Source organism: Vipera ursinii (assembly GCF_947247035.1).
Source record: "Vipera ursinii genome assembly, chromosome: 7".
NCBI lineage: Eukaryota > Metazoa > Chordata > Lepidosauria > Squamata > Viperidae > Vipera > Vipera ursinii.
This window is the reverse complement of record NC_139521.1, coordinates 71,066,911-71,090,386: the sequence shown is the minus strand read 5'-3', so window position 1 is coordinate 71,090,386 and position 23,476 is coordinate 71,066,911. Positions and strand designations below refer to the sequence as shown.

The following is a 23,476-nucleotide window of genomic DNA, read 5'->3' as shown; positions in this document are numbered from 1 at the left end:
CAGTAACTTTCAAGCATTGAAACTTTTTTTTTAGTTCTTGAAAAAATGCACACACTTCTGATAAAAACTGCATTGCTTTTAATATCTCACTCCATTTTAAAGCATAATACAAATAAAGTTTTACCGGCTGTATCCAATGACTTGAACGTGGGTCTAATACAAAAAAAAATGTTTATGATATCGTTGCCAGGTTTGGCTGATTAATACATTAGCAAAAGAAGGTTCAAAATTAACTCTTATACAATTCATTATCTAATCCGAAATTAAAAAGTATCTTTGTTTCAAGACTATTACATTTACATGTTGATTTGTCAGAGTTACATATTTTTTCAAAACCGCTGTATTTAATTTTTCAAGAGACATTAACATAGAAGAATAGTTGAAACTGAGTTCTAACCAGAATTGCTAATCTAAATTTAAAAAATAGTTTTTTATTCCAGTCTTAAGCATAGGTTCCATTCTTCAGTATTAACTTAAGTCTTTTTTTCTCTTTAGTCTCCTTTTGGATCTTACATTTTTAAAAAGGTTATTAAATTAAAGGAGGAGACCAATTAACCTCTCATTGCCCATCCATAGTCTTCCAGTAGGCAAAAATACTGTCTACTGCTGTTGACCAAAATCCTCTTGGCAAATTGGGAACAATCAGGAAATTTTCTACAAATGTGCCGACAATGATACTGGGTTGATTTTGCTCTAAGTATTTGCAAGAATGAACACGGGGGAAAAAAAATAGCATGGGAATTCGTTTGCCTGTCGCTGTACAAGTACAGGGCTCTTGTTAACTGCCTTAAAACTGCATTTCCTGATCAATCTTCACATTCTTAGCAACTGCAACTGCAAAACCTGACAGCAGCTACCACCCACATCAGAGGTCTTCAGAGTTGGCCCTTTGATGACTTGTGGACTTCAACTCCCATAATTCCTCAGCCAAGCACGCCATGCTGGCTGAGGAATTCTGGGAATTGAAGTCCACAAGTCTTAAAGTTGCTAAGTTTGGAGACCCCTGTGTTTAAGCCACAGGCAGGGCTTCAAATGCAGGCTTCCTGTGTTGTTGTATTACTTGGGAACAGGACGTGGTGGATAGGGATCCTCGGAATCTCAAAGAGGATATTTAGGCCAACAGATTAATTAGTGATTAGGCAAGATTAAAACTCCTAGACCCAGTTTCCATCTGTCATTATCTTGAAAACAAGCGACCCGCTACAGAGAGCACATGGCCGAATAACAGAAAGCAGATTTTATTACCTTTCAGTAATACTGTAAATCCTGATGAATTGATATAAAATTATAGCTTTCTTTGTGATTGTGAAGCACAAGAGGGGAAAAAAACACTTTTGACCTGTGCATTTCTTTCCCAAACACTGCAGGTGTGTTCCACCTTTAAACCAGTTGCTTTGTGCTGTTTCTCATATAGAGTTGTTTTCCCCACTGGAAGTGTTGGTTCGGAAAATCAAAAAACAAAATGAGACACAGTTGATAAAATAGAAATGCAGGCTTAGATCACGGAGCAATATGCAAAGTATCTTTCCATCTTAAAAATCTTTTAATATTTACCCTCTGACCTCCATGGTTGAATGCCAAGCGCCTGGCCCTCTCTCAGAATCTTCACTAAGATTTAAGGTCCAAAAAAAAACCAACCAGTGAATTTCAGTCAAGGCAAACAACGTGTTTTCTATGCCCATACAGTCAATGGAAAGGATCAACTGAAGACGCCCCCTCTAACCGGAATGGTCTCGTTTAAGCCATGTTCTATCAGCTTTATGTCTTCCAGGTCATCTTTTATAATACTGATCAGGTGACTTAGTCCTTCTTGCTGCTGCTTCAAATGCTAAGAAAAAAGAAAAAAATTGCATGAGATTCGTTCCTTGGAGCATTTACGTATGTTATTTTGATCTTGCCTTTATTATTTTTAGAAATAGCTCAGTATTTACAGAAAGTTTCAGCTCAGTATTTTTTTTTAAAACAATGATAATCTAGACCAGGGCTCTTCAAACGTGGCCCTTTGATGACTTGTGGACTTCAACTCCCAGAATTCCTCAGCCAGCGTGCACGCTGGCTGAGGAATTCTGGGAGTTGAAGTCCACCAGCCGTCAAAGGGCCAGGTTTGAAGAGCCCTGGTCTAGATAAATTCTCTGAAGACCGTAAATTCTCTGAAGACTCAAGCAGAGATTTCAGCCCCGTGTTTATCAATTTAGTTCGCGATAAATCCCAATCCCTGCACACCTGTTTGATTTCCCGCAAGAGATCTGCATCGATATAGTATCTCTCCTCGGATCTGACAGCTCCGAAGTGATTCTGCATTCTGATCTGGGACATCAGCTCGTTCAACCGGCCCTGCAAGAGATAAGTTACAAAATGCAAATCTAGTTAAGGCATTCGTTACATGAGATGGGAGAGCGAGCCGTGTTATTTCTGTTGCATTTTCCTATCTACCAAAACAACAACAACAACACCTTTTCTATGTATAAAATTAGTGCCTTGGATGGAAGGGATCTTCATGGCTGTTGTTCTGCACAGTCAAATATTCAAAAGTGTGATTTCGTTGCTGGCAACTTAAAAGACGAAAGATTACCTAACTCATTAAGGCCTTTAAAGCTGTAGCCTGAAACAAATCCATATGTCAACGCTGCTAACATCGGATGTTTTTACATTGACAATGAGAGTCCAGCTAGACATAACAACACTAAACTTAGCGTGAGAATCAAGGTTACTGAGCCCAGAGCTGATAAAAGAACTGGCGGGTGGAGAGGAAGCCTGCTCTTCAAGCTAATTGGGGAATGTGATTTATGACTGTTAATTGGCGGGGGGGGGGGGGAATTGTGCTTTGATACTATTTATTTATTTATTTATTTATTTAATTAAATTTCTATACCGCCCTATTCCCGAAGGACTCAGGGCGGTTTACAGGGCAGCATAAAATACAATAAAAAAGATAATATAAATTAAAATAAATTAAATTAATTAAGCCCAACAATTAAAACAATGTTTAAAAAGCTAAAACCCCTTCAGTCCAGGCCTGATAGATCGAAAAGCCAGGTTTTCAGGTCCTGGCGAAATGAACGCAGATCGGGGGTGGTCCGGAGTTCCACAGGTAAATCATCCCAAAGGGCAGGCGCGCCCACAGAGAATACTCTTCCCCTGGGAATAACCCACCAGGGGAGGGGAATTCAGTTTTTGGCTTCGATTATGTAAGTGCCAATATTATGCTACTCGAATAAAAAATCCTTTAAGGTAAACAACGCCTCAAAGTTCTTTTGAAGAGTTTCATCTGTCGGAACCGTGACACCATAGCTGTTCAAGGACCCCATGGCTTAATCTGCCACTCAAGATTTTCAAACAAGAATACTGCTATTAAAACTGCATGGGCCTATCTGGAAACCCTCAAAGGAGCTTTCCGAAATGCAATTTAAGTCTTAACATTTAAGTCTGTACAAATTTTGACTTTCAAGGCTTATACAGCCTTAGTCCTCGACTTACAACCATTTAATGACCGTTCGGAATTACAATGGGAAGAAGTGACTTAGGACTAGTTTTTCACTCTTTTGACCACTCCAGCATCCCCGGAGTCACGTGATCAAATTCCAGGCACTTGGCAACTGGCAGGAATTTATGACAGTTGCACTGTCCCGGCGTCATGCGATCACCCTTTGGTGAACATTCCAAGCTGGCTTCTGACAGGCCAAGTCAATGGGGGAAGCCAGATTCACATAACCACTGCACGAGACACTTAACTACGGAGATCTGGCTTAATAACGGTGGCAGAAAAAGAACGTCAAATGGGGCGCAATTCATTTAACAACCGCCTGGCTTAGCAATGGAAAAATCGGGCTCACTTGCGCTTCTCATTCCAGAACTAGATTCAATTAGATAACCTTTATTGTCATTTTTTTTCTCCTGTGGGCACAAGGGCACACATGAAAAATGGGATTTTGTTGCTTGTTCTCCAAAGCGTGCACATTCGTAACACACATTTAAACATGCTATATACAACATATCTGTAGACCTACACCCTTTGCGTATAACATATAAATATTAATCACTACCTGGAAAGCACTGGAACCACAGCTGAAAGAGAGGTGGTCCCAATTGGGCAGCTTAAGAGTCCATTCAGGGGAGGAAACGTGACAGGAGAAACCCTTTAGGTCTACTATCTGCTGTTTCCCGAGGGGAGGCAAACATGTCTGGCAAAATTCTTGTAATGTAGGTCAGGGCTTTCCAAACTCGGCAATTTTAAGACTTGTGGACTTCAACTCCCAGAATTCCTCAGCTCAGCCAGGCTTGGAGACCCCTGCAAGGCACAGTGGAGGAATTGTGCCCTGTATGTTGTAGGAGGTCGTTCTCTCATTCCTCGTGTCTGGATCGCAGGAGTCTTCAAACTATGACTTGTGGACGGGAGTTGAAGTCCACAGGCCTTAAAGCTGTCGAGTCTCGAGGCACCCAATACGTGTGACCAATAGTAAACAAACCTATTTGACCTATTGTTAAAGAGTTGTTCTGGCTGCTTAGAGTCTGACGTTCGGAGTTTCGTCGTAGGCTTCTGAGCGGCTCACCTTGAACTGGGTAGGGGCGTTGAGTTCGCACTGAATCGTATCCAGCTGCACCCGGAGTTGCTCTTCATCTGCCTGGATGGCGTAGCCGCTTTTCCTCTGGATCTCCTGCTTGATTAGCACCTGCCACAAAGATTAAAAAACAACAACAATAAACAAATTATTACAGGTCTCCAAAGCTGTATTCTGTAAAGTTAACCCTTTGGGAGCAGGGAGAACCTGGGCCGTGCTTATTCTAATGGAGCGCCATCCCACCGCATGCCATGAATGTTGTGGTGGGATCTCCAGCTAGACCGGGGGGGGGGGGGGAGAGACACACAGACACACACACACAGAGACACAAACCACCCAGTATAGGATTCCTGAAACCTTTATCTGGCAGTTCCCAAGAGAATGCAGTATATAGAATGAGAGAAAACCCCACTCCCTACTAGCACTGATGAAGTTAGCTAGTTGGATAATGAAACGTCTGCAAGAAAACAAGCAAGCTCAGAGAGCATCAAGGACCCCATAGTCCTCCTCCTCCCCCATTCCCTTTTAGCACTGATGATGTTACCTAGTTAGGGTAATGAAATGTCTGCAAGAAAACAAGCAAGCTCGGAGAGCACCAAAGACCTCCCCCCCAGTTCAACCCCAGTTCAAACTATAAGTACTCTCTTCTACCAGTAGAATGTAGTCGGAGATTCCTGTAAATAGGCAAGCAACAATAAAGAAGCAACTCTGGTCAGTTCAGAGTGTCGTTCTGGTTCTTTTTGACTGACTGCTTACTACCTACTTTAAGCCACGAGGGCAATGTGGAGGTTTCACAGTGAGATTTGAAAACTGTAACATATACTAAGAGAGAAAGGGCACGGAGCATCTGGCTAGCGATATTAAGATGGCAGAACCCAGTACCGTTTCCCCTTATATCTAAAACAGATGGGAAGAGGGAGAAAAAACAGATTTGTAGCAGACCTTAGCAATTCAGCCTCTATTTAGCTCTTTATTTTCCCATCCCTACATCGACTGCAAAATCTCGCCAAAATCTGGAGGTATTTCTATGCATATTTCTCTTAATATAAGCGTTTTCCTCTAGAAAAGCCCTGTTCATTTCTCTCTTCGGCAAGTAAGGTTCTACCATATATTATATGTCATATTTTTTAAATACATACATTAACTTTATATTTATGAATATTCCAGTCCCCGATGCATGTATTTTTGTAGGCTATCAGATGGACTAAGAATAATTTCAATACGTGGATAAAACAGCACGGCAACATTTGGAAAGTGTAACTCTCTTCAGAATACAACTGTATTTCTATACATTTACAAGTCTCGGAGGTGCCTTTTTTCTCTAGCCCGAATCTAATGCCATCTCATTGGGTGGACTTCCTGACTGAATTAAAGATTTCTGTACCTTTTACATTTTTAAACCAAAATAATGCGAACCTGCTCAGTCCTCTTTTAGTGAAGGGCTTAAAAAAAAAGTATGTGCCAGCACAGGCCTACCTGCAAAGTTCGATGGGAAAGATCCATTAGCTTTCTTTTGTACTGAGCAATTTTGGCCATCGTTGTAGTCTGATTTTTTTGAAGCTCGCTTATATCTTCTGATATTATCTGCAGATCAAAAGAGAGACTGGCTCAGAGGGAACCGGCAAAGAAACCCACTTTGAATAATCCATTGTTCTTCCATCCCTAGAATCTTTTCACCTTTTCCACTTCTCTTGGGTACCTATGGAACTCCATTCAGAGTCCCTCTCAGTATAGAAATTAATGTATAAGCAAGCAAATAAATAACATTTTTTGCCTGAACTAGACTAAAGCATGGAAGAGCCTTGGTGGAGCAGTGGGCTAATGCCTCCTTAAGTAACACCAGCTGCCTGCAATTAGTGCAGGTTCGCATCCCACCAGGCTCAAGGTTGACTCAGTCTTCCATCCTTCCGAGGTAGGTAAAATGAGGAACCAGATTGTTGGGGGCAATTAAGCTGACTTTGTAATAATGCCACTTGGGGGTGTGTGAAAGCCCTAATAAGCAGGCATATACCTAGAATGAAGGCTATTGCTAAGCACATTTGATTTGTGCTTTAAATTGTAAGCCGCCCTGAGTCTTCGGAGAAGGGCGGGATATAAATGGGATAAAAAAAAAAAGACAAACGGCTTTTTTTTTAATGGTTGGGCAAAAAGGCTGACTTTTAGACATCCTTCCTGAGTTTAGTGCTGTGGAGAACAAAAAGGAGAGAAAGAGGAACGAGGAAGGCTGCTTATCAACATCTACGCAGATATCAGGGCGATTCCTCTCCAAATAAGCATGTACTAAAACAGTCTAAAATTCCAAGCCTTCTTTCTTTTGAGTAAGTCCACATTTTCCTCCCAGAAACAAATTAGGAGTTTTCTAACATACTCCCTTCCTTAACCGAGTCACTGATGGTGGGCTAACATGGTTTCTGTACCTGCACCACAGATTTCATGGCTGTGGGACTCTGGAGTTGTACATTAGCTCTCAAACAATCTTTAAAAACCACCAGCGTTAAAAGAGATTTAATGGTCGGACAAGAGAACAGCAACGGGAAAAATCTCCAATTCCAAAAATGTGATTCTTCCCACGTTCAAGACAGTAAAAATATTAGCTTGTACAAGGCAATCCTTGTACGGCCAGCAAATATCAAAACTAGACATTCCTGAGCGCCAAATATTTGCGATATTGTTTTGGGAATTTATTCTGTCCACAGATGATGAACAGTTTTTTAGCTGGACCATTATTATTATTATTAAATTTATTTGCTGCCCATCTCACCAACGGGCTAAATAAAAGAAGAAGAACTAAAAAGGGAGTGGAGAATAAAATAACAGAATAATAAAATAATGGAATTAAATCAAGAAAGAAAAAGAAAAGAAAGAAAATACATCAATATCGCTAGTAAAAACGATGGACAAGTGGGGAGCAGAGAGCGAGGGGGGTGGTGGGGAGGTGGAGTCTGCTGTCAATCTAGCAGCCACCCCCAGAGCTCCATCATCTCCACCAACCCTGGTGAAGCTTTTAAGTATTTCAGAAGAGAGGGGCGGGGTCAAAAAGGGGATACTTACGTCCAATCGGCTTTGATGTTGCTTTGTCATTTGGTCTTGAACTTTCAATCTCCGTAAGAGTTCCTTGAAGCCAACCATCGGGACCGGAATCAGCCTGCAGAGGTTAAGAGCGTGGATTCAGCGAAAATTACCGTTGCCATCATCAAATTTTATCCCTTCTTCTTAAAGGAGCCCAGTGTAATGTACAGAGAGCAGTTAAAAATTAAGGAGATTATTCTCCTTAAAGGATACGGTGTGGGAAAGTTTCAAGATGTTGCAGATAGACAGACAGAGGACAATGGTGTTGGAGGGGATCAAGCCACAGTCTCATCGGTTGCTGCAGGAGGCCAGAAGATGACGCGTGCCGCCCTAAGAAGAGCGAGACGAGAGCAAGAGCAAGACCAGCAGAAAGTTATGGAATCTTCAAAGTGTGCTTACAGTGAAGATGTAGGAGGAGAGCGGTCTAAAGAAGTTTTGGGGGTCATGACAGAGGTGCTCCAAAAGTTTTGGGGCGTTAAGATTGCTGATTAAATTTTTAGATTAGAATGTCAATGGAGTAAAATTATTATAGAGGAGAAAGAAAGTTGTTTTTTTCTTTTTTTTAATATTTTACACAATTTAAGATTGATGTTATTTGCTTGCTAGAAAAGTATATTAGGGTTATGGACTTAAAGTATGTGTTGAACTAAGAGTGGGTATATAAGCTCCTAATTAACAACAAGTTGTCTTAGAGATTGCCTAAATTTTTTTTTATATATACTCTTTTTATTTGAACTTTTATTTGAACTTAAGGATGATTTGGAACTGTGAGACATTTGGCGTGATACATGCAAGAACTATTTTTGATTATAGTTTAGTTTGGTTGGAGATTATTAAGATTAACAGAGATAAGCGCTTTTGGTGCGTAACTGAGAATTTGTTTGGAAATTAGAGAAAGGTGGGAGAATGCAAATAGCAGGTGAAAGTTTTTTTTTCTTTTCCTTTTTTCCCCCTGAAATTAACATGAATAAGGACTGGGATTAAGAAAATTTATTTTGAGTAAAGATCGTTTTCTGTTTTCCTCTTTTTCTTTTCTACTTTATTTGTAATATTAATATTGTTTGTACTCATTTTATATGAGCTAGAGAGAGATAGAATTTATAGTTTATTGTTGATAACATAGGGGTGTTTATGTTTGTTTTTTGATTTTATGCCCTGTATTTAGCTCTGGGAAGTCGGGGGGGGGGGGAGGAGGGAGTGGGGGAGAGGGATAGGGGTGGGGGAGGGGGGGATTAAAGTCAAAATGTATTGTAAAACTTTTTAAATAAAAAAAAAATTAAGATTATTATATGCAGCTATTTACCCTAAAACAAGATAATACAAATGCAAAAAAATAAAAACACAATTTAAAAGGCGGTCCGGTCCTGGAGCAATTATTACCTTGCGGATAGTAGATTGAACAATAATTTAAGCCAGTTATTTCTCAACCTCAGCGAGTTTTGAGACATGTATTCTCCGATTCCCAGAATTCCTCAGTCAGTCATACTGGCTGGGGAATTCTGGGAGTTGGACTCCACACATCTTAAATGCTGTTGAGGTTAAGAAACATGGATTTAGATGAAATGCTGTTGGTGCCACGGGGGAAAACAGAACGAGTGCTGTAAATCTGCAGGGTAAAGGAATAACTCTTTTATACATCATAAAGGGGGAAAAAACCCCAAGATCTCCTATGGAGATAACCAGGAGCCTTTGTTGTTGTCACTTTACAAAAAATTGCTATTTCTTGTTAACAAAAAGAAGACAAACGGGGAGTGACTAAGAAGGCCTAGCTGCGCTTAGGAAGAGAAGGAAAAAGAAATGGAGAACAAAACTGCGTCGATGAGAAGAAAACGAATTGAATATAAAAGGTAAAGGTTCCCCCGCACATGTGCTAGTCATTTCCGACTCTAGGGGCCGGTGCGCATCTCCGTTTCAAAGCCGAAGAGCCAGCGCTTGTCCGAGGACGTCTCCGTGGTCATGTGGCCGGCATGACTAGACGCCAAAGGCGCACGGAACGCTGTTACCTTCCCACCGTAGTGGTCCCTATTTTTCTACTGGCATTTTTACGTGCTTTCGAACTGCTAGGTTGGCAGGAGCTGGGACGAGTAACAGGCGCTCACTCTGCTACGCGGCGCTCGGGATTCGACCCGCCAAACTGCCGACCTTCTGATCGACAAGCTCAGCGTCCTAACCCACTGAGCCACCGCGTCCCTGCATTGAATATAGGAGAGAAAAAAGCCTCTCTCAAACAACAACTAATATTCAAAGCAGCCACTTTGCAGCAAGAATCTTTTTTTTTGTCTTCTGAACCAACTGCAGGTCGTCCTCGACTTACAACAGTTCAATTAGTGACCATTCAAAGTCACAACAGCACTAAAAAAAAAGTGACTCCTGAGCATTTTCTCCATCTACAACCATTGCAGCATCCCCGTGGTTACATGGGTCAAAATCCGGACGCTTGGCAACTGGCTTATACTTACGACGGCTGCAGTGTCCCGGGATCTTGTGATCCCCTTTTGCGTCTTTCCGACAGGCAAGGTCCACGGGGAAGCCAGATTCACTAAACAGCTGGGTTACCCACTTACCAACAGCAGTGATTTACTTGAGCCTTGGTGGAGCAGTGGGCTAATGCCTCCTTAAGTAACACCAGCTGCCTGCAATTAGTGCAGGTTCGCATCCCACCAGGCTCAAGGTTGACTCAGCCTTCCATCCTTCCGAGGTAGGTAAAATGAGGACCCAGTTTGTTGGGGGCAATTAAGCTGACTTTGTAATAATGCCGCTTGGGGTGTGTGTGAAAGCCCTGATAAGCAGGCACATACATAGAATGAAGGCTACTGCTAAGCTTGTAAGTCGCCCTGAGTCTTCGGAGAAGGGCGGGATATAAATGGAATTAAAATTAAAAAAATAAAATAAAAATAAAACTTAACAACTGCAGCAAGAAAGGTCATAAAATGGGGCTAAATTTACTTGACAACTGTCTCGCTTAGCAACAGAAATTTTGGGCTCAATCGTGGCCGTAAGTCGAGGACTACCTGTGCTTCAATTTCCCCGTCCCTCCTCTGGAAAACACTGTTATTCTCTTTGCAAAGGTGCACTTTTTGTGTGTCATCCTGCAGACCCCACTTACTTTTCAGGATCCGGATTATCCACTTTGGCCTGTTCCCAAATGATCGGATCGACACCTGCAAAGGGAGAAGAACAGAACCGGCTTCTGTTCCATCTTTATTACTACCACAGAAGATCAGAAAAAAAGATTCCACAAAGCGATCCCTTTCTTTATAAAAAAAGAACTATCCATTATGTTTTAATCCTTTAGGCCTCTAAAGTTCAGGGGAAATGCTTGAAATTCTAGCCGAAATAATAAAACAGGCCGTGCCAATTAGAGCTTTGCCTTTTAGGTTCACAAGTAAAACTGATTTCCAGAATTAAATCAGACCCTCAGATCTAGGTACAGTGCAGAGAAATGATGAGTGTATAAGCAAATTTATATATTTGCCTCAGGTGAGATGGGTGGCTACAAATATTTGATTAGTAAGTAAATAAAATAACATAAATCTCATTTCTGGAACTCATTCATGTAAGAAACCCCAAATCCTTGAATACCCAGAGATTATATGTTATGAGGGTGTTTGTGTGGTTTTAGTCTTTGTATGCTGCCTAGATCAGGGCTTTTCAACCTTTTCACCCATTGAACCACTTTTAGGATATGGCAACATCTGAGTACCACCAGTCGCCTAGCAAGGTGTCAAAAACTTGATGACCCCCCCCAAAAAAGGAAAAAAGTGATGAAGTACAGGTAGTCCTCGACTTACAACAGTTCACTTAGTGACTGTTCGAAGTTACCATGGCATTGAAAAAAGTGCCCCTCAAGCCACAGCCAAGCAAGACACCTGCCTGCCCTGCCCGGCGCCGCTCTTCCTCCTCTCCAAGGTTTTCATTGTTGTGAGCATTTCTGTTGAGTATTGGCAGTGGGGGTGGGGGGGTGTTTGGTTTTTATTCCCCCCCCCACATCTGCTGGGGGGTCGCAGCAGGTTTGGGTCACTTCACATGACCCTGGGACATTGTGAGACCGTCATAAATATGAATCAGTTGCCAAGCATCTGAATGTAAATCACAAGACCCTGGAGATGCTGCAACATTCCAGCTGATCGGTGCTTCTTCTGGGCTCAGCAGAAGTCCCAGGATCAGCGCTGAGCTCCAGCTGGAGCCTGGCGCTGATCCTGGTGCTTCCGCCAACCCGACAGCCCTGAAGAAGCGCTGATCCTGGCGCTTCCGCTGAGCCCTGAAAGCCCTGCAGCTCCAGCCGTCTCTCGCTCAAGCTGGTGCGGTGCTGCTACCGGTTCAGCTCATTCCCCTCCCCCGCTACTTTTTTAGGATGGCCACGTACCACCTGCCAGGTGCCAATGTACCACAGGTGGTACCCGTACCACCGGTTGAAAAGCCATGGCCTAGAGTCGCTTGGGAAGCCAATCATGGAAGGATAGATGGATGGATTGGATGGAAGTTCTCTTTAATGAGTCAAAGACAGCTGAATGATAGAATTTCTCTTGCTTAAAGGTAATGCAAACACAGGGATTTTTTTTCTTCTTCAGCAGAAGCATCTGAGAGGTTTCGTGCTGAGTGCTGACCTTCCTGTCCTAAGGTGGTCTCTTTTGAAACTGTAAAATGCCGTCCAAATTACCTCACGGAGACTCAGTGAGGAAAACCTTTTGGCAGTCTTTCCAAATTGCAGGTAAAATCAGAATCAAAAGGTACCGAGTTCCTCAACCCTGTGCACGAAGCTCTCTCTCTCTCTCTCTCTTCCTTTATAAGGCATTCGCTCCAAGAATCGCTCCAACGTTCACTCCTTAAAAAATACCCACTCATCCACTCGCTCGCACGACAGGAAGGCTTGATCATCATCCATCCCAAGCCTGGCTTACCTGCAGGCGGATGCTGCAGCAGCTGCTTCACCTGTGCTGGAGGCAGCTCCATCCTGGCCATGGCGAGGGTCACGCCAAGCTGCTGCAACTGGCTTTTGACGTTGACTTGTTCAAAGTGCGCATAGAGGGTGGTGGCTGGAACTCGCCTGGAGGTCCCATTGGGCGACCGCTCGACCACGTAGATCACGATTTCTGTTCTAAAAGAGAAGGGAAGGATTTGGATTTGACGTACGGGCAGGCAGCCCTCCGCTTACGACCCCCGGAGAGGCAGTCCTTAGCAACTGTTCCCAGTTAGGATGGACCCCCGAAAAAGGGTCAGACGACCCAGATTTGACATCCTGAGGACTGCCTCTCCGGGGGTCACGTGACGGCATTGTGGGTGCTTGGCAACTGGCCCGCATTGGCAGCCATTTGCAGCGACCCACAATCACGTGACCCCAATTTATGCCCGGTTTGGGACAAAAAAAAAAAACCATCCCACAGAGAACAATGGGTTTGCTTAAGGATCTCCACATTTGCTTCAAGACTGCACACACACAAAAAAGGTTGTAAAATCTAACGTGGTCACATGGCAACCTGCTTAATGGCTATGACTTACAACAAAAAATTACAAGCTCAAAATTATGATTGTAAGTCGAGGATTAACCTATTGAAGATTTTTGAATTGTGTAGCTATTTGGCGTTCAGTGGCATGCTGCAAAGTCCAACCGACTGAATGTTTAAGGAAGTAAAATGTCTCCCTGCTCGGTTCCCATTGTTTTCAGAGGCTAATCTCACATAGAACCCTATGCGAGGAAAATAAGAATCTAGGAAAAAGAATTCATTTTCTCTTAGGTCTTATTGAATTGTTGTGAGAAGGCAAAGGGTATGGCTGAATTTCCCCAGGATGAAAAAAAATATCTCTGGATGAATTCCAAAGATGCTTTTTCACGAGGCAACTGGACGTCCTTGTTTGTTTGTTTTTTTTTGAAGACGTTTCGCTTCTCATCCAAGAAGCTTCTTCGGCTCTGACTGGATGGTGGGGAATGGGAATCCAGAGCCGAAGAAGCTTCTTGGGTGAGAAGCGAAACGTCTTCAAAGAAAAACAAAGGAAGTCCAGTTGCCTCTTGAAAAAGCACATTTGGGACAACCATGACCTGGATGACTGAGAATCTCCACAGACACGCTGGATGAATTTCACTTTTTGCTACCAGGGACACCGATAGGTCAGAAGTAGCCCTTCCCACATCTGCAGCTACGTTAGAATTTAACCAGTATTTACTGAATAAACAACTGACTCTCTTTATAAAGGCAAAAAGGTAAAGGTTCCCCCGCACATGTGTGCTAGTCGTTTCTGACTCTAGGGGCCGGTGCTCATCTCCGTTTCAAAGCCGAAGAGCCAGCGCTTGTCCGAGGACGTCTCCGTGGTCATGTGGCCGGCATGACTAGATGCCAAAGGCTCATGGAACGCTGTTACCTTCCCACCGGAGTGGTCCCTATTTTTCTACTTGCATTTTTACGTGCTTTTGAACTGCTAGGTTGGCAGAAGCTGGGACGAGTAACAGGCGCTCACTCTGCTACGTGGCACACTAAACTAAGCTGTTGTTTAAAAATAATGGCAATGGAGTTCACTTTATGAACATTCAATATAAATATAAATATAAATATAAAGTTCATATATATATATATATATATATATAGATAGATAGATAGATAGATAGATAGATAGATAGAGAGAGAGAGAGAGAGAGAGAGATGTTTCTATATCCGAACTAGGTAACATCTGCAAGAAAACAAGCCAACTCAGCACCAGGGATCCCTCCTATTCCGTCCCAGCCTACGTACGCACTTGTTACTTCACAAGGCAACCCCTCTTTTAACAGTAGACTGGAAAAATAAACCCATTTTTATTTGAGTTACAGACCTTGTCCAGAAACAAAACAGAGCATGAGCCAAAACAGGAAATAACTCACTGGTAAAATAAACAGACCATCATCTCTTGACACAGAGGTCTTTAGCAAATGGTTGCCTCTAGCAACCAGCCCTGCCCACACGTTCCCTTTTTATTACGCAGCCCCCAAGGTGTGGCTTCTCACTGCTTTCTCCTTCTCCCCTGGAGTCGCCCCGTTGCCTCCCTCTGATTTACTTGTGTGACCTGTCCACATTTACGTGCCTCTCTGAGGTCTTCCAGCTGTGCTTCCTGAGTCTGGCTCAGCCTCCCAGCACAGCTGGCTTTCAGCTTGATCACGAGTGTTGGGGCCAGGTTCTTCCTCACTTTGTAACTCATCAGAGCCTTCCTCCAACTCTGATGGCTGCCCAAGCCGCCCCTCCTCCTCCTCCTCCTCTTCCTCCTCCTCCTATTCCCTGGACTCAGCTGCCAGGATCACAGGCTGGCATGGAATCACAACACCTCCTCTTCCAGCCCTGAGCTACAAACATTCTCCTTTATTGTTAGCCTGAAGCACTGCATTCTAACCACTGCGCCACCACAGCTCTTTTTTGGTTTTAAACAGACTATCCAATCTTACTGTTCATCGGGCATCGTCTTTACTCCTTCTACGTTGACCATAAGCGTCTGATTCGAACCCAAGATTTTGTGCAACGATTCCACAAGTTGCTGCTGCTGACCACGGATCTCCGTTTCTTTTTTATTGAAGACTAGTGTCACCAAGCCATCTTCGTCCTTCTGGTTGGACATGCAGCTGTAGCCCACAGCCTGCGAAGAGACAACTGTCTTTTCAGCTGCAGATGCTCGTTCTTCTTCTGTGTCAAGCACGGCACTCAGGAAACATTCGAATTTAGCACTGGGCCTGACCCAGAGAAGATCAGAGATAATTCCCAGCAGAGGGAACAGTTCACCCGCAGCCCACCAACTGAACGTTTCAATACAGCAGAGGTCTTCAAACTTGGCCCTTTTATGACTTGTGGACGTCAACTCCCAGAATTCCTCAGCCAACTGTGCTGGCTGAGGAATTCTGGGAGTTGAAGTCCACAAGTCATAAAAGGGCCAGGTTTGAAGACTCCTGCAATCCAGACACAAAGATGAGAGAACAACCTCTTACCTTAAATCTGCAGAATGGATTCTCCTGGGTAAATTCCACTGGGGCAATGTTGTTGTTGAAGTACCCTTTGCCTGTGCCCCAAAATGCCTGCAGCTGGTTCCACTTGGCCAAAATGGCATCTCGCTCATCTCCCAAGAGACTGGGGGCGGAGAGCGCGCTTGCTGTGTTGATCAGGTGATTGGACTGTGCAGGGGCTTGAGCAGGCTGGCTGAAGAGACCTCCGAGTGCTACGTTTGGATGAGAAGAGCCCCGATTAAGAGGCAGTTCAAATCTACCAATGGAATATCCTCCGAGGTTCACCCCCAATGCTTCTTCTTTTTTTACTTTCTTTCTCAAAAGTATTTAATAATCTACAGCGCTGCTTCTCAACCCCGGGAACTTGAAAGTCAGGTGGACTTCAACTCCCAGAATTCCCGTGGCTGGGAATTCCACATGCCTTAAAGCAGGGGTCTCCAAACGTGGCCCTTTGATGACTTGTGGACTTCAACTCCCAGAATTCCCGTGGCTGGGAATTCCACATGCCTTAAAGCAGGGGTCTCCAAACGTGGCCCTTTGATGACTTGTGGACTTTAACTCCCAGAATTCCTCCGCCAACTTTGGCCACCTTTTAATAAGCAAAGTCAGTGGGGGAAGCCAGCTTCGCTTCACAACCGTGTCACTAGCTGAACTGCAGTGATTCACTTAACAACAACTGTGGCAAGAAAGCTCACCAAAATGGGGCAAAATTCACTGAACAATCATCTTGCTCAGCAACAGAAACGTGGGGCTCCGCTGTGGTCGTAAGTCAAGGAGTACCTGTACTTACTTGGTTGCTGCTGCTGAGGGTTGAAACCACCAAATCCCAAACTGGTGCCCAAGCCGGCGCCGAGCCCAGTTCCTGTACTTGGCGCTGTTCCAAAGCTGGTACCAAAACCAAAACCTTTGTTCTGGGTACCTCCAAACAACCCTGGAGGAAAGAGAAAGAATATCAGCTAAGATGGCGACTCGCAAACGGCCAATCAGAAAGTCACCTCTGCATCGGACATTTTCCGGCACTTACCTGTGTTGACAGGAGCTGAAAAACTAAATGTAGCCCCCGGTGCGCTGGTGGTGGTGGTCCCAAAGCCCCCAAAGGCTCCTGGGAAACCAAATAGCAAAGTTAAAAGGAGGATCACTTCTTGCAAGGCAATTAATTGTTCAATGACGGCATGCTGGTTGGTACTCGAGAGAGACGGTGACAAATGAATGTGGCTGAGGTGACCTGATACTCACGCAAGATCCAGTGACAGCAGAAAATAGCCAGTATTAGTTTATTGTTGGAGAAAATATACATACACCCCTTTTTTAAAAAAAAATCTAGTCTTTGCTCATAACTCAAATAAGGAGGCGAGACATTTACTTTAGGCCAGTGTTTCTCAACTGGGACCGCTTGAAGATGTGTGGACTTTAATCAGCCAGCCATGCAGTTAAAACAATTATTTTTTAATCATTTAATTATAATTATTTGAAGGGCGGTCTTTTCCGGGTCATATATACCTGACCCACTAGAGCAGAGACGCATGAAATGTTGTGGGTCCCCTCTTCTGAGGAGGTACAGCCTAGCGAGACCCACCATGGCAATTCCCTCCCTTTGGCGCATAATCTCTGTGGAGATTAGATTGCCCCCCCCCCCACTTTGACACTCTTTCTCAAGCCCCTGGTGTTGCCAATGGGCCCAGGCAGCCCAGAGCAGGTTATCAAGCAGATTATCTCTTGCTGACAGGGGTGTGGGATGGTATTGTTTTTAATGTTTGTAAGTTATATATTGGCTTTTTGTAAGGTGCCCAGAGTCAGGGAATGAGAAGAAAAAGAAAGAAAGAAAGAAAGAAAGAAAGAAAGAAAGAAAGAAAGAAAGAAAGAAAGAGGAAGGATGGAAGGAAGGAAGGAAAAGAAAGAAAGAAAGAAAGAAAGAAAGAAAGAAAGAAAGAAAGAAAGAAAGAAAGAAAGAAAGAAGAGAAAGAAAGAGAGAGAGGGAGGGAGGGAGGGAAGGTAGGTCAATTCCTAGAAACTTTATGAACATGTTCATGTATCATCTTGACAAGAACGCCAGAGGGATTAATTATAGCTCTCTTGCAGGACATCCACCCCCCAACCTCTCAAACTAGCCTACAGTTTTCCAGGCTATCCTTCATCTAAATACTAACTAAATCCTGATAAGCTTCTTTACCAGATCAGCCACACTTGGCTAGGACAGAGAACATGTTAATGAAGCCGCACAATATATAAGAAAGTGCGGTGGATGATTAATTCTGGAACTAAGCACAGGGACAACAGAATTTATTAAATGACTTCTCCAACTGTGGGAAGAATCAGAAGCGGTTTGTTATTGCTCCTTGGATAGCAACAACTGTTGGGCCATCTTTACAAGTTCTGTGAGCCTGTGTGAACAAGCAGCACAGTTTCTATATGAGTTGCAGTGATCTAATCGTAGTTCTGTACCCCTTCTGCATTTTTTCCTTGCAAGCCAGCTCCACAGGAAATGCATACTGAGGAAACAACTCCAATGAATCATAAAACAGTGTTATGAGGATTATTACTTAAGGTGGTGATTACAGTGAATATGAATCTATAATACACTAAAATGTTGAAATGCCTGCATACATAGTACAGAAATGATGGGAACCATGGAATGAATATATCATATACGAGCAGCTAGAACATTTACTACAAAAGAAATATACAAAAGAATAGAGGTAAGTACAGAAATAATTGCTACTAAAGTCAGCAAAAATAGATTTTTTAAAAAACAAAATGTCTTTATTATTGAATGTTTTTAATCAAAGCCAGCAGGGGATTTTTTGTTGCTTTTGGTGCTGATCGTATATAATTTTGTTTTTTCCACAGAACCTTGAGAAACGGATGGTAGATTCATGATAATTGAAATCCAATGAAGAGCCGTAAGAAATGGAAAATATATATAAATGCAGTAGAGTCCAAGAATTCAAACAAACAAACAGAAAAGGGATACCTTTAAATTTTGAAATTATTTAGCCCTTATGCCATGGAATTACAGTTGTGTATACCTATTGTATTAAAAGTAATTGGGCTAATTTCATATTGGGGGGGGGAAATGTGTCTCAATCTTGAGCCACATGGATTCAAAACAATTAGCATGTTTGTATAGACAGACTCAAAAACATACATTATGAAGTATAACTGATAATACATTTGCCAGAACACTATATATCTTATATGTACATGCACACATTTGCACATGTGTTTATGTATGTATGTGTGTCCCTCTCTCTTTCATTGGCAAGATTTGTGTGCTTTTTTGCTATGCTTTTTTGCTATACCTGAATGGAAATACATTAAAAAAATCAACTTAAAGCTGTGTGCAAATTTTACATTAGCTCTCAGTTCATCATTCTTAATTTCTTGGCTGCAGATGTAACTTGATATCTGCTTTCTTTTATGCAGCTACTGTTAGAAATGAGAACATATATTCATTATAATTCCTGTATCTCTAAGCACTGCTGAATCTTGTAGTTATTATCACTGATAAAACAATGAAGAAATCAGGCAAATTTCTGGAACTATTTAATGGATCTGCTTGTAATGTCAGGCTTGTGCTAAGGTGGATGAGGGAGCCCTGAACAATGTTCTGCTTTTGACTGTTATTATGCTGGTCTTTGGATAAATGTGTTTAATTATGATTTTTACTTGTTATGTATTAAGCTTGCTGCTCATCTTGCGAAGCAGACTATTTTTCCCAATATGTTTTGTAAGCCACCCAGAGTCATAATAGATTAGTGTAGTCTATACAATTTATTTATTAAATTTATATGCTGCCTTGCCTCACCAATAAAGGCAACTCGGAGTTTTATTTTACAAAGAAAGCATTTCAGGTAGAAATCACACGTTAAATTATTTTTAAAATGAATAATAAAAGCAGAGAAATATTTTGTCAAATTTTGGCTTGAAGGACTTCTTACGGATTTTAATGCGACTTGGTTCATGAACTTTAAAAAAACTGGGGAAGTGTAAAGTGAATTCTTGGATCCCTTCAAAAACCAAATAATTACGAGCATAACATGAATATTCTCTACCTGCGCTGGCCAGACTGTTACCAAAATTAAACGGTGGCGCCGAAGTAGAAGAGACACCAAAATTCCCAATATTAAAATTCGCCGCAGGATTAGCAGTTAAGCCAAAACCCCCAAAATTAAACCCAGTGGCAGCGGAATTTGCTGCTTCAAGCCCACCAAATCCTGATGAGTGGGAAGCATAAAGAAAGCAAGACAGAGTCAGTGAGAAATCAGACATCTTCTTGAAGCAAAAAAACAGTTTCTTAACGACCAAAATACAAGAAAACCAATAGCAGGGATGTAGGAAAAACGGATTCCCATCAGCCCACCCCCCCCATCAACAGGACCATGGAAAGTCACCGTAAGGGTCCCCAAAGCTTGGAGGACCACAGATCGCCAAGGTTAGATGTGGAACTTTCTTATAATTTTAGTTTAGTTTAGTTTATTAGACTTATATACCGCCCTTCTCCCGTAGGACTCAGGGCGGTTCACAAGGTTTTTTTTAAAAGAAACAATACCACAATTACAAAAATTTAAAACAATTAAAATGATTATATTAAACCTTGAATATAAACCTAATTTAACATTGTAACTTTCCGAATTCTCATATATTGTCATTTTATACCTTGACACTGTCCTGGACAACCGCCTAGTCTCCCTCTCTGAGGGAGATGGGCGGTCCAGAAATGCCAAATATAAATTTATTTATTTATTTATTTATTTATTATGGGACTTATATGCCGCCCTATCTCCCAGAGGACTCAGGGCGGCTAACAACAATAAAAAACCAGCAGTACAAAAGTTAAGAAAAAATTAAATAACAGCCCCAAATATTAATTACAGAGTTAAAATTAAATAAATAAATAAATAACTTTTTTTTTTTTTACACAAGTTTTCGTCAGCTGGTGTTTCGGCAAGGGACCCCGACCAGCTGCCTACGAGCCCGAGCTGACGAAAACTTGCAAAAACGTCCTTTATTTATTTATTTATATTTGGCATTTCTGGAAGCCGCCTCAAAACAACGGGCCCCTGACCCACCCACCCACCCAACCTCCATTTCCCTTTGGGCGAGAGGTAAAATTTTATTTTCCTCGCTCGTTTTCTCTCTCTTTTTTTTTTTTTTTTGTGAGGGAGCCCAGAGTCCTTCAGGCCGTCGGCGGGTTTCACGAACGTACAATATCACCTCAGGGAAGAGACGCCGGCGGCTTCCCTGCCTCCTTCCTCCGTTCCCCGCAACGGTTTCAAGAGCCAGGCAGGCAGGCAGGCAGGCATTCAACGGGTGCAGCTCTCCCTCCCCCCCCGGCCCGAAGGCCTTCTGGCGGCCCTGCCCGCCTCCGCACTCACCCGCGGGGTTTGGGGCGGCCGCGGCGCCAGCAGCCGCCCCGAAGTTGAAAGCCATGAGGCAACGCCGAGAGAGAGAGAGACGAGCAATCGCGAGTCCCAAAAGGTCCGGTCGCCTCTTCCGTCCGGGCGGAAACCGTGACCCCGGAGAGAAGGGCCGAGGACGGACTATAGATCTACGAAAGATGTAGAGTAGAGCTCGGATTCCAACTCCCGGTTCTAAATCCGTTGGCGCGTCACGGCGTCGTTGGAGGATGAACAGCTCGATTCGCGGCCATTTGACTTTCGGAAGAGGTAGGAATCTATATACGGAGAAAATCATTTACATCAGGGGTCTTCAAACTCGGCCCTTTTATGACTCATGGACTTCAACTCCCAGGATTCCTCAGCCAGGCATGCTGGCTGAAGAATTCTGAGAGTTGAAGTCCATGAGTCATAAAAGGGCCGTTTGAAGACCCCTGATTTACATCATTGCAGAGGTGCGACTCTTCTATTTCTAGCTCTGCGAAGGAGGGCCGACGATCACTCGGGCATGAGAACGGGCTGCAGGGAGCTTGATGGTTGCTCCGGCAACTGGGCGGAGCGGCTGACGTCACCCGCGCGGCGTGCGTGAGTGACGTCATGAGGCAGCCGTTATCCAGAGTTCCAAAATGACAGAGCGACTCATAAAGCCCCGGGTTGAATCAACATCACCGTTGTTAAGTGAATCACTAGGGTTATTTATTTATTATTGGGACTTATATGCCGCCCTATCTCCCGAAGGACTCAGGGCGGCTAACAACAATAACATACAATAAATACTGAAGTTAAGATAAAATTAAAATTAAAGGCCCCTGTACAATAAATTAAAATTAAAATAAATTAAAAATTAGAGTTAAAAATTAAAAACATAATTAAAATCCCTGTCAGTCCAGGTCAGCCTGGTGGAAAAGGAGTGTTTTGAGGCCGCGGCGAAAGGACTGGAGATCCGGGGCCATCCGAAGCTCAGGGGGGAGTTGGTTCCATAGGGCTGGCGCTCCCACAGAGAAGGCCCTCCCCCTGGGGGTCGCCAGCCGACATTGTCTAGCTGACGGTATCCTGAGGAGGCCTTCTCTGTGTGAGCGTACTGGGCGATAGGAATTCGTTCCCAGCAGCAGATGGTCCTGCACGTATCCCGGGCCTAAGCCATGTAGGGCTTTAAAGGTAAGTACCAGCACCTTAAATCTCACCCGGAGGGCAACCGGTAACCAATGCAGCTCACGCAGGAGGGGTGTAATATGGGAGTATCGGGGTGCTCCCATCACTACCCGTGCAGCCGCACTCTGTACCAGCTGAAGCCTCCGGGTGGTCTTCAAGGGCAGCCCCATGTAGAGAGCATTGCAGTAATCTATACGGGAGGTAACGAGTGCGTGGGTGACCGTACGTAGGGCATCTCGGTCCAGAAAGGACCGAGAGTTGTTATGTTAGTTAACACGGTTAAGCGAGCCTGCCTTTCCCATTGACTTTGCTTGTTGCAAAAGGCGATTTACATGACCTCTGGATACTGCAACCGTCATAAATAGAAGTCAGTTGCCAAGAGTCTGAATTTTGATCATGGGACCGTGGGGATGCTGCAACCGTCGTGTGAAAAATGGTCCCGAGATACTTTTTTCAGCGACGTTGCAACTTTGAACGGTCACTAAACCACTGTTAAGTCGAGAACTACCTGTACTTCTGTTTGTATGCATGCTCGTTTATTTTTGAGCTCGATGCTGGCTTCCAAGGGATTTTAAGAATATTGTAACTTATCAATAACGTCCTTTTGTTTAAATCCCAGTTTACCGAGATCTGCTTGGCACACAAGCCGGATAGAATCTTCTAACAAGCAGTTGTAGAAAACTTTGCATCAAGCACCATTCGGTGCCAGTTCCTAAATCACACTGGTTAATTTAGCTTCCCAAACTAAACGTGAAGTGCAGAAGTCAAATTAAATTTTATTTTTTTTAATGGGTATGAAATAATACTGGCGATGAGCATCATGCTTTTAGAAGCATGCCTAATCAAACATTTGGGCTAGTTATGTATTTGGTATCATTTCATTTCATTTATTATATTTGTATACCGCCCTTCTCCCGAAGGACTCAGGGTGGTGAACAGGGCACATAAAAAATACAGAATACAAAAATTAAAAAAGGAATTAAATAAGAGCCCAAGCTAAAAACAGTAGAATAATATAAAAATCCCCAATAAAAACCCCAGCACATCCCCCATCAGGCCAGGCCGGCTTGCTCAAATAGGTAGGTCTTCAGACCGCGTCGGAAGGAGCGAAGGTCAGGTGCCATCTGGAGCTCAACCGGCAGCTGATTCCATAAATCCGGGGCGCCTCCCCCTGGGGGCCACCAGCCGACATTCCCTGACTGGTGGCACCCTGAGGAGGCCCTCTCTGTGGGAACGCACAGGGTGGAGGGAAGTTGACGCCGGCAGCAGGTGATCCCCGAGGTACTCTGGACCCATGCCATGTAGGGCCTTAAAAACCATTACCAAAACCTTGAACCTCACCC

At 43.3% G+C, this 23,476-nt stretch overlaps 1 protein-coding gene across 2 annotated transcripts; it reads right to left on the bottom strand.

Annotated features, from left to right (window-relative positions):
* Positions 1–63: 63 nt before the first annotated feature.
* On the bottom strand, positions 64–21,232 carry NUP54 (nucleoporin 54). Of its 2 annotated transcripts, XM_083367168.1 has the most exons (13): positions 20,961–21,030; positions 19,638–19,799; positions 16,610–16,687; positions 16,376–16,516; positions 15,571–15,797; positions 15,037–15,224; positions 12,530–12,726; positions 10,735–10,789; positions 7,611–7,704; positions 6,036–6,143; positions 4,551–4,670; positions 2,224–2,334; positions 64–1,828 (listed from the first exon to the last, which is right to left on the bottom strand). In XM_083367168.1, the coding sequence occupies exons 1-13, from the start codon at positions 21,013–21,015 to the stop codon at positions 1,700–1,702; spliced, it is 1,665 nt and encodes a 554-aa protein (XP_083223294.1). In that variant the 5' UTR covers positions 21,016–21,030; the 3' UTR covers positions 64–1,699. The 2 variants fall into 2 exon arrangements, with proteins under 2 accessions (XP_083223294.1, XP_083223293.1); XM_083367167.1 differs by lacking the exon at positions 19,638–19,799 and having other exon boundaries at positions 20,961–21,232.
* Positions 21,233–23,476: the final 2,244 nt, after the last annotated feature.